This window comes from Suricata suricatta, chromosome 8 (genome assembly GCF_006229205.1).
Source record: "Suricata suricatta isolate VVHF042 chromosome 8, meerkat_22Aug2017_6uvM2_HiC, whole genome shotgun sequence".
Lineage (NCBI taxonomy): Eukaryota > Metazoa > Chordata > Mammalia > Carnivora > Herpestidae > Suricata > Suricata suricatta.
The window spans coordinates 137566670-137576944 of NC_043707.1; the positions used below are offsets into that span (position 1 = coordinate 137566670).

General features: G+C 61.3%; 1 protein-coding gene across 1 annotated transcript in view; it reads left to right on the top strand.

Moving 5' to 3' along the window:
• Positions 1–38: 38 nt before the first annotated feature.
• The window catches only part of PLEKHG5 (pleckstrin homology and RhoGEF domain containing G5), a 26627-nt gene continuing 16390 nt past the window's right edge, over positions 39–10275 (top strand). Inside the window, exons 1-2 of the mRNA XM_029945931.1 lie at positions 39–352; positions 747–823. Coding sequence (XP_029801791.1) covers positions 337–352; positions 747–823 — 93 coding nt within the window. The 5' untranslated portion in view covers positions 39–336. The remainder of the gene's footprint in view (positions 353–746; positions 824–10275) is intronic.

The following is a 10275-nucleotide window of genomic DNA, read 5'->3' on the forward strand; positions in this document are numbered from 1 at the left end:
GGGGGGAGCGGTGGGGAGCCAGGGCGCGCTCCTTCCCCTGCTCTGGGGGAGGCCTGCTCACGGTGGGAGGTGGACGCCGGCCTCGGAATCAGGGCGATGGGGGTCCAAACTCTGTCCCCATGTTGGGGCCCGCTTTAGCAGCACCCCTTCTCCTGGCCCAGCATGCTGGCTGCGGCGGGCAGCCTCTCTGCCCCTTCCCTGCCCCCTCCGCTGCTGCACCCCAACCCCTAGGGAGAGAGGCGGCTTGGAGGGGGCCAAATTCTGGGTCAAAGACCGACCGCGGGGTAAAGGGGACACCCTGGGCCTTTGAGGAGGAGTCCATCCACAGAGGCAGTGATGTGGAGGGCAGGGGGTAAGAAGGGATCCTGGACCCAGCAGCCCTTTGGGGATCCCCCAGGAAGTCTGGAGCCCCGCAAGGTCACTGAGCTACCCTGCCCCCCACTAGGGGACAGAGGGAGGGAGCAGCTTATTTCCAAAGACGTTTTCTCCCCGTGGAATCTGGATAATTTCCCTGGGGAACTGCAACAAGAAAAGGGCTCTGCAAACAGATTCCCGTGCAGATAAGTTGGCATTTAAAAGAGAAAGGGACACTGACCTCCTTTGAAGGGAGGACTGAGGAGACAGCTCCACCCATCCTCTAGTCTGGAGGCCCCTGGTGCCCCAGGGCCCTCCTGGGTGCCCTGGCCTGGGGCGCAGCCTCCCTGGGCCCCACCCGACTGATAACCCTCTGCTTCTCTCCTTTGCAGACGACCAGAGCCTGGCGGAGGAAAAGGGCCTGCGCTGTCAGAACCCCAACTGCATGGACAAGGGGCGGGCAGCCAAGGTAGGGAGGCTGCAGGGCCTGGGCTGCTGGGGGCAGAGAGGACAGGGCTCTCTATCCGGGCATGGGTACCCACAGTGTCCTCTGGGTCTAATGGTGGGCAGGGCTGCAGGGCGGCTGGTTTAAGAGGCAGAGGGGCGGCCCTTGGCTCAGAAACAGCAAGATGGGGGGGACTTCTGTAAGATCAGGGGAGCAGGGCCACCCGGAAGCCCTTTCCTGCACTGCAGTCCTTGCAGTGACAGGAGCTGTGGCCCCATGTCACAGATGAGGAAGCTGAGACCCAGGAAGAGAAGGGACACCCACCTGCCCCTCCCCCCCTCCAATCCAGGCTTCACTCCAGTGCCCAGCTGGCCTCCTTCCTGGAGCACTGGATCACTCTTCAGGCCTGGGCATGGGTCAGGGACACTTTAGGACTTGGTGAGGAGTGGCGGTGCCATGGGAATGACAGAGGGAAGAAGGGACAGACTGGTCCTGAAGCGCCAGGCCTTGGGAACCGGCCGCAGGGCAGAGCAAGAGGGAGAATGATAAATATTGTCGCCGCCGGGCACTTCTGTCCATTATGCGCCGGGCTTTGTGCCACCCGCTCTCAGTGCCTTATGTGCCGTTTGTGGCAGCTCTGTTGGGACGGCCTGCACGCCCCCTTTTCCAGATGAAGATACCAAGGTTCAGAGAGGTCCTGTGACTTGGCTGAGGCCCCACAGCTCATGAGAGACCAAGCCAGGGCTTTGAACCCACGCTTGCCCCCTTCCAGCATGCATTTGAGTGACCATGGTAATGACTGCCAGCTCTTCCCATGTCAGGCCCGAGAGCTGAGGACGTGTTGTCTCCTCCTTCTGGCCTTCTGAGGTCTGTCCTGGCATTATTATTTATAGATGAGGAAGCTGAGGCTCGGAGAGCTAATGGCTCACCCAAGGACATACGGCCAGGACGCGGTAGATCTGGGATTTGAACCCAGAGCCCAGCTCTGTGTCATGTCAGAAGTTGTGTTCCCACCCACCATGCAGCTCAGCTCTGCCAGCTGCAGGAAATCGAAAATGCCACCCCCCCCCCCCCCCCCCCCCCCCCCCCCCCCCCTCCGCCCAGACACATGCTCAAACATTCCGTACAGGAAGACCAGGTTAGAAAGAACACAGAGGACTGTTCTGGGGGTGGGGACAGGAGGCGGAGGCTTTCAGTTGCCGTGGTCACCAGGCAAGGGGGTGGCTGTGATGTCAGACACAATCTGCTGGCGCGGATGGTGCCTGGCATTGGGGCTCTGGTATTGGCTGGTGGCCTGTCTCCCAGATGGGGGCTCCTGGCTCCTCACTCCCCCACCCCCAGCATACATTCTGCCAGGGGCCTGCAAAGCCCTGGGGCCCCTCCTGTGGGCAGTTGCCCCTGGGAGGGGTCCCCAAGCTGCTGCAGGCAGGGGCAGGGGTGGGAGTGCCCAGAAGGCACAGAGGTGAGGCCTGTAAGTAGAGAGCCCGTCTCAGCGAGTGTGGGCCCTCTGACACCTCCGGGTCCGAGCTCTGGCCCAGCCCTGGCCTGCCTGGAACTCAGCATGACTGCCATTGGCCAGAGGGTCACCCAGCCCCGCTGTGGGAGAGCCCAGGTCCTGGCACTCGTGGGACCCACTGTAGGACAAACGGCACAGGCTCACTTTGGGGCCAGGGTTGGCTGAGTGATCAGAGAGGCAGGGGGGCCGGTGTGGGAGGACATCCTGGAGAAGGTGGAAGTGAAAGTCGGGAGAGGCAGAGCGGAGGCAGGGCCGGTCCAGGAAGGCCACAGGCAGGAGGCCACAGGCCGGACAGAGTGCAGGAGGCATGTCTTGCCAAGGAGCCAAGCAGGCTGGAGCGGGGAGCGAGTGAAGAAGAGGCAAATGACAGCCCGCGCTGCTGAGAAGGGGGAACAAAGAATGTCCTTGATGGTGACAGTCACCACCACCCACCAAACCCGCTTGTGCACCAGGTGTTAGGCCCTCATGCTTGTCTCACCGAACCCTCGAGAGCTCAAGAGGAAAGCGCTGTGGTTCTGGCATGACAGGAGGAAAGTGGGGCTCAGAGAGGAAAGAGCATTTTTGCCCACCTTGCACAGCGTGGCTGGCGGAGCTGGAGCTGGAGGGGGTCAGGGCCTTGTTCTCACTCCTCCCCAGCCATGCTCAGAAGGCCAGCAGGATAGGACTAGCTTTTTTTTTTTTTAAGATTTATTTATTTTTGAGAGAGAGAGAGAGAGAGACAGAGACAGAGACAGAGACAGAGACAGAGCACGGATGGGGGAGGGGCAGAGAAAGAGGGAGACACAGAATCCAAAGCAGGCTCCAGGCTCTGAGCTGTCAGCACAGAGCTCGATGTGTGGCTTGAACTCATGAACCGTGAGATCATGACCTGAGCAGGAGTCAGCAGCTTAGCTGACTGAGCCCCCTAGGTGCCCCAGCTTTTTTTTTTTTATTGTTTATTTATTGTTGGAGAGAGACAGAGTGTAAGTGGGGGTGGGGCAGAGAGAGGGAGACACAGAATGCGAAGCAGCTCCAGGCTCTGAGCTGTCAGCACAGAGACTGACATGGGGCTTGAACTCACAAGCTGTGAGATCATGACCTGAGCCGAAGTCAGATGCTTAACCGACTGAGCCCCCCAGGTGCCCCATGCCCCAGCTTTTTAAAGGAGATGACGTCCCTCTTTTGTTCACCAAATGAGCTTGGGCCCAGGTCTAGGCCTGGGAGCTCCTGGAGCGGATGTCCTAGGAGGGAGGAGTCAGGACTTGAATTTGACAGAGCGGTCCCCAGGCTTTTTAAACTTCAGCCTGGGGTGCTGGGGCTTCTGAGATGAAGCAGCCTCCCTGCCCCTACCCCAGGTCCTGGAGCTGGTTCTGGGGGACAGGCTCCTGGAGGAGGCTGCTGGCATCCTGAGGAACGGGGAGGTGTGAGGATGGACAGAGCTGGGTGAGCAGAGGGGTGAGAGGGGCATGTTGGAGCTGAGGAGGGAGCTGGGCCAGGGAATGGGGGCAGGGAGGCAGAGCTAGACAGGGAGCCTCCTGAGGTCAGGGCCTCGGACGTCACAGGAGAGAAGTTGTAGCCCTGCCCCTGCTGTAGGTGAGGATGTGCAGAGTGGCTCACGCCTGTGAGCTCCAGGCTCAAAGCCTTCTGTGCAGCCATGTGACCCTGGGCAAGTCACTACACCTCTCTGATCTCACTTTCTTCGTCTGCAAACGGAGGCTTCTTGAGTTGTGGGTAGGATTCAACAGGGCTCAGATGTGACGTGCTTGGTGTGGAGCGTGGCATGATATGTACGTTAAGAGAATGCTAGCTGTTCATCCGTGGGAGGGGAGAGGAACCCCTAGGCTTGGGGTGTGTCCCCCCCACCCCCCGGAGCTGAGACCTCCCCAGATTCCATCCCAGACCCCAGCCAACCCCACCCAGCAAGGCAAATGCTGCTGGCACATCTGTCCTGTGCCAAGGGCAGGTGGGGCTTGGAGTCTGGGAGGGGTGGAGATGAAGGGAGGGGCCGTTCCCTCTCTCAAGGAGGGCCTGGTGACAACGAAGTGAGTATCCGGCCCTTCTGCAGAGCAACCATGGGACAGATGGGGTCTGGACTCCCTGACTCCTTGCTGGGCCCCCTGGAGCTGGGTGCTCCAGTCAAAGTCTATGCAGGGCACTCCAGGTCACAAGGGGACATGGCGGAGGGCTTTCACTGGCCCAGGGGACACTGGACTGTCAAATCTGAGAGAACTGAAGATTCCAGGGTGTTTATCCCGGAGACAGGACCTCAGAGTCATTCTCAAAGGTAATGATTTTAGCAGCCACCATTCATTTATTCAGCACCTACTATGGGCCAGGTTTTGATGCCTCCCCAAAGGGACACCCATCCTCCATAGGGACCATAAGGTCACCCCATCTCCACTGGAGCGATAGGATACCTTGAAGTAAGGGGGTAAAATGAGAATCCAAGGCAAGGCCAGGACTTAAACCAGATCTGTCTGTCCTCAGAGCTTTCCATTTCTCGGGAGCTCTCAGGAGGGAGGGGAGGGGAGTTTTTCTGCTTGGCTCCTAGGGCCGAGGCAGGAGGGGCAGTTTCCAACCGCTGAAGCTGCTCCCCAGTGTACAGGTTGTGAGCACCCCGTTCCTAGAGGTATTCAAGCAGAGAGAGTGGACCTTGGATTTGATGACTTTAGAGCTCCCTTCCAGTTTAACAATAGGTTGTGAGGTGGCAGGGATGAGTCAGGGGGAGGTGTGTCTAGGGGAGGGGTGGCCAGATGAAGAGCAGTGGACACAGGGCAGAGGAAGGGGCGGATCTGAGATCCTTGTGGGGAAAGAATGGACAGGATGTGGTGAATAACCAGGGCAATGCTTTGGGGGCAGGAGGTGGGAGGCCAGGGGGCCCTTGAGAATGGCCAGGTTCTGGGGACTTCTGGGGGTGACTGAGATGCCCGGCAGCTGTAGGCAGGTCCAGTCTGCAGCTGGAGGAAGTGGCAGGACTAGAGAAGTGGTGCAAACGGAAGTCCTGGGCTCTGGCCAAGTACTTCTGGGGGAAGCAGGTGACGGCCTGGGGTGCCTGGCCCAAGAGGCAGGGACCAAGGATCCACCACGTGTGATGTGGCCAAGATGAGCTGTCCTGGAGTGGACCCAGCCCCAGCGAGGTCAGTGCTGCCAAAGCGGGCAGCGCCTGCTCGGAGGGGGACCCGGCAGCCTAGAGCCCCTGGCCTGGTGAGGGGCTTGTGGGAGGGGGTTCTAGGTTGGGAAGAATGCAGGAGGGCCTGAGCCCAAGATGGGCCCCAGGCTCACTCCGTAGTGATAATTAGGGAAGGGGGTTGGTGTGCTGGGGCCAGTAGCCTGACTCCTCTGGCCATACCCCTGTATCCTCGTGCACGCCCCGCAACCCCTGCTCCACCCCTGTGCCCCAGCGCCGTTATTCTGAACCTAAGCAGCGGGTATAGGGAAGCTGGGAACCACCAAAGGGCGGAATGGCCCCCTGTGCAGCCACGCCAGGCATGGGCTAGGGAAAAGGAGGGGGTACAGAGACTGGGGGCTCCCCGTTTCTCAGGCGTCGTGGGGGGCACAGTTCAGAATCCAGCGGAAGCGAACGGGACTTGGTGTGATTCCCCGGCCCAGGTCGCTTCGCCTGCACCGCCCGGGGGCTCCGCTCTCTGGCCGCGATGGCTTCCCGCCGCGGGCCGTCGCCGGGGACGGACGGGCTAAAGCCCAGGGACTGGGAACTTTCCGCACCTTTATGAAGAGCCAGCCCCCTCGGGGACGGGGACGGGGACGACCCCTCCCTCCCGGCGTCGCAGCCCGGACCCCAGATTACCCTCCAGCGCCGGCCGCGCTTCCTTCGCGGGCTCCCGGCGCTCCCCCTCGCCTGCGGGGCGCGCCGATGGTACGGCCCGCCCCGCCCAGGTGGTAGCGCCCGCGCCGGCCTACCGTAATTCCCCTACGTCCCGCGCCGCCCGCTGGGGCGGAGCGGATTGAGCCCGCCCCGCGGCTCCGGTCCCCCTGGCTCTGCGTGCCCCTCGGGGCTTCGGCAGCCTTGGCCCGAGCCCCAGCCACAAGGGAGGAGACCCATGTCCCTAAGGTGAGTCTCAAGGAGAAGCTGGGGGACGAGATGGGGATGGGATCGGGAGGGCTGTGGTTCCGGGCTCCAAGTCTCCCTCCGAATTAATGGACAGAAGCAGGAGTAAAGGGTCCGACGCAGTCCCAGGGCTCCGGGTGGGTATCGATGGGCTCCACTGGCTCTACCTCCATTTACTTGACGGTGGAATGGGCTCAAGCTCCCGCCCCCACCCCAGTGACTCCAGGGTGGGGTGGCTCGGCGCTACGGCACTGTGGAGCCTGCGGGGACCCAGCCGCGGTGTGAGGGTTGTCGACAGGGGGAGAGGATCCTGGAGTGGGGCTTGGCGCGGGGTGGCTGGGAGGCTCCGGCAACCCTGCCCGATCTGGGCGTCCAAGAGTTGGTCCGAGGCGGAAAGTCGCCTCGAGGCCGGCAGGGGGCGCGCGAGTCAGCCTCAGGCAGTCTGGGCTGGCCGGGACCCGCTTGGGGGAGGGAGAGGGAGAAGACCCGTGAACCTGGAGAGGCCCTGGCTTGCCTTGTTCAAAGGCGAAGAAATGGAGGCTTAGGGCCCTACAAATCCCCCAGTAACCTTCCCCAGGTTTGCGGGGCTGTAGGAGGATTTTACTGTTCTTTTGCCCCTGTGTCAGCCAGGGTTCAGGCACATATTAAGGCCCAGGAGCCATCCCTAGGTAGAATATTCTAGAGAACTGGCCCTCTTTGCACAGATGGGTAAGGGCAGGGGTAGGTGGGACCCAGAAGTAGGTCTTCTGCTGCCCAGGCATGTGCCTTCTCCCTCATTCCCTCCAAGGACACTTCTATACAGCGCTGGAGAGAGAAGTGTCAGGAGAAGGCACTGGCTTCAGTGCTGGGATCTTGGGCTCTAGGACCTGGCACACTCGTGCAGGGACTGGGCAGCAGATGAAGTTCACTGACCACAGCTTCTGCCTCTGTCCTGAACACACGGTCCCAGCTGGGCTGCTCCCTGGGGTGCAGCCTTGCTGACTTCTGGGGCCTGTGTAGTTAGCCTGGCCTGAAGAGAGGTTCCCTGCATCCACCCCCGCTGTCTGCCCAGCACAGGGCAGGGCCTCAGGGCAGGCTCTGCCTCCAGGTGGGCCCCAGAATCCAAGGACAAGAGGTGAAGCCCAGGCCTAGGGGAAGGGAGGGGCCGGGTGGGCTGTTTGGAGCTAGGAGAGCAGCCTGGCAGGGCTGGCCCCACCCTGGCCAACTTGCTCAAACTTGCAGCCTCCACCCCTGGGTTTCCAAGGTGCCAGATAGGGCCTTGGGGCCAGTAGGCTCCCAGGGGAGCTTAGCCTGGACAGGGGGCCCTGGGCAGTGACGTTCCTTTAGCCACGGTGCTCCAGGCTGGTCAGTTGTGGGCAGAACATGGAGCTTGCCCCAGACCTATGGTCCTCCCCCCCCCCCGTCCCCAGACAGGGAGCTCCTCTGTGCCACCAAAGACCAGGCCGGTCCCCCCGCTGCCGTGGGGCTGGACTGCCCACAGTCCTCTGCTTTTCTGGGTTTGGGGAGATGGTGCTGGGGCGGGGAAGCGGAAGGGGGCTCCTGCCTTGGAGACTCCATTATTCATCAACCCCAGCATCTGGTTTCTGAGTATCAGTTTCAACAAGCCAGTCCTGACTCATGAGCCTGGAGCTGGGGCTGGGCTGGAGAGGGGCCCCCTCCCCAGGGAGCCAGGGCCTGGGACTTCTTTGTCCTGTGCATGGGCTATTTCAGTGCCCTCCCCTAGAAGAAACGGGGACCCGGGACCCAGGACCCTGCCGAGGCCTTCTCCCTCTCCTGGGGCAGCTTCCTTGACCCTCCGCCCTGGGGCCCTGGCCTTCTAAGCAGCAGGCCTGGCCTTGGCTGGAGGAAGCAAGCAGCAGCATGACTTGGGGCTGGCCAGGGCCTGGTCTCCCAGGTGACCTCTGGTGACCTACCTGGCCCAGCCCCCATGGTTTCTGCTTGATGTGACCTGGTAACCGCAGGCCAGCAGGATCCCCCTGAGCCGGCTTGGGGACCTGCCCTGTTCCCAAGCGGGTGGAACTCAAGGCTCTGCTGTCAAACCACCACTTAGCTGGTCTTCATGCCCCCCCCCCCCCCGAGGCCCCTGGGTGGTGGTCCAAAGCACAGGCATTATTCCGTTTCCCCACTTTGCAGCTGGGGCAAGCCACTTAAGTTTTCCAAGCCTCAAGTTTCCTCATCCATTAAGTGGAGACAGTAACAGTGTCTCTTCCTTATGGTCTTTGAGAGTAAGTGAACAGGATTTGCTGCCCCAAAGCCCTGGCACAGGCCTGGCATTTGGGAGTGCTCAGCAGTCAGCCTGTAGGGCAGCAAGAACAGAGTCTGTGGTAGAAACCGCCAGCAGGCCCAAGGTCATGGGTGCTAGCGAGAAGAAGAGATCCTATGGTCAGCCAGTGGGGAGGGCTTTGTCGATGGCTGGCAGCAGCAGGAGGTCTCCCCTGCCCTCGTGGCCTTCTTTGGCATGAAGTCCCCTCCTCTGCCTCCTTCCATATGTTCTGATCTAGTCTACACTGAGCACCTACTGGATGGAGGGTACTGTGTGGGCCAGACAGCCAAGGACCCTGGCCTCTGGAGAGGATATTCTAGCCGGGAGGGGTGGTCACCAAGAAGTGAACAAAGAAGTCAAGGAATTTCAGGTCGTTTTAAATGCTTGGGAGGAAAGACTTCGGCTTAAGAGGACTGAAAGTGAGAGATGTAAGGGGTGACTTATTTTGAGAGGAGGTTAAAGCCTTGTTGAGGACGTGGCATTGAAGCTGGGACTCAGCCCAACCCAGCCGTGGCAAGATCAGGGGCACACGATTCCAGACAGAGAACACAGAGGGGCAGGCGCTGAGCTTGGGGAGTCGTGGGGACCCAGGCAGGCCAGGATGGAGACCCCCATGAGGGGCCTGCCCAGAGGGGAGGCCAGAGCCAGCCATGCTGGGAATTAGTCTAAGCTCCTGGAGGGTTTTAAAGGGGGAGAGACGTGTTCAGGTTTTAGTTTTCAAAAGATCTGCCTGTGGTGTGGACAGTGGATGGCTTGGGCTTTGGGAGTGGAGGTGGTTCTTGAAACCTTGGAGTAACGTGGTGCCTCCTCAGAGCCATCTTCAGAGACCCTACCCTGTTCCCCCCTCCCCTTTCCTTTCCACCCCGCACCAGATGAGTAGCGAGATGACATCATGTCCCCCTGCGGCACCAGAGGTACTGAGGTGGGGTCCCGAGGAGGCCATGACAGAACACCAGAGTCAGAAGTCTGGGTTTCAGTCCTGCCTGTAGGCTTTTGTGTCACTCTGTCCCCCAGCAATAAATTGGGATAGTAGTGCCCGCCCCCGCCTCTTGGGAGAACCCCACCATCACCCCCCAATCCTGGCCCCTGTAATCTAGGGCTCCGAAGAGCACCTCCCTAGCGGTGGGGCTGGTGGAAGGGGCCCTGCCTGCAGCAGCAGAGATCCGGGGAAGCCGAGGTGGGCACCCGGGTTTTCCTGATGCTCCCTCTCCCCCAAACCCTGGGGGTTCCCAAAGGACGACCCTCACCACCCTTTCCACCGCCCTTTCCACCTGCCTATCTCCTGCTGCCTCTGCCTGTGGTCACCTGGAGCCCTCTGCTCCCCTGTCTTCACCGGGGGCCCGGGCAGTGGGAGCGGGGTCCCCCAGGCCCCGGGCTCTGAGGCTGGGGTCTCCACGACTGTGGGCAGGTGCCAGGGTACCTCTCCGAAGGGCCTTCGGGCGCTGGACGCATGGCCCGGCCAGCTGGAGGTCAGAGAAGGGACAGGTGTCCCAGTTCTGGTCTCCCTCCCCCGCTTCTGCCACCACCTATCTGGGAGAGGGGGAAGGGGTCCGGGAGCCGAGGTTCCGAGGCAACCGAGGCGGGGTCTGCAGGACTGAAGGGAGGGCCCTTTGAGCCCCAGACGTCGGAGTTGGGGGTGGGGTGGAGGGCCG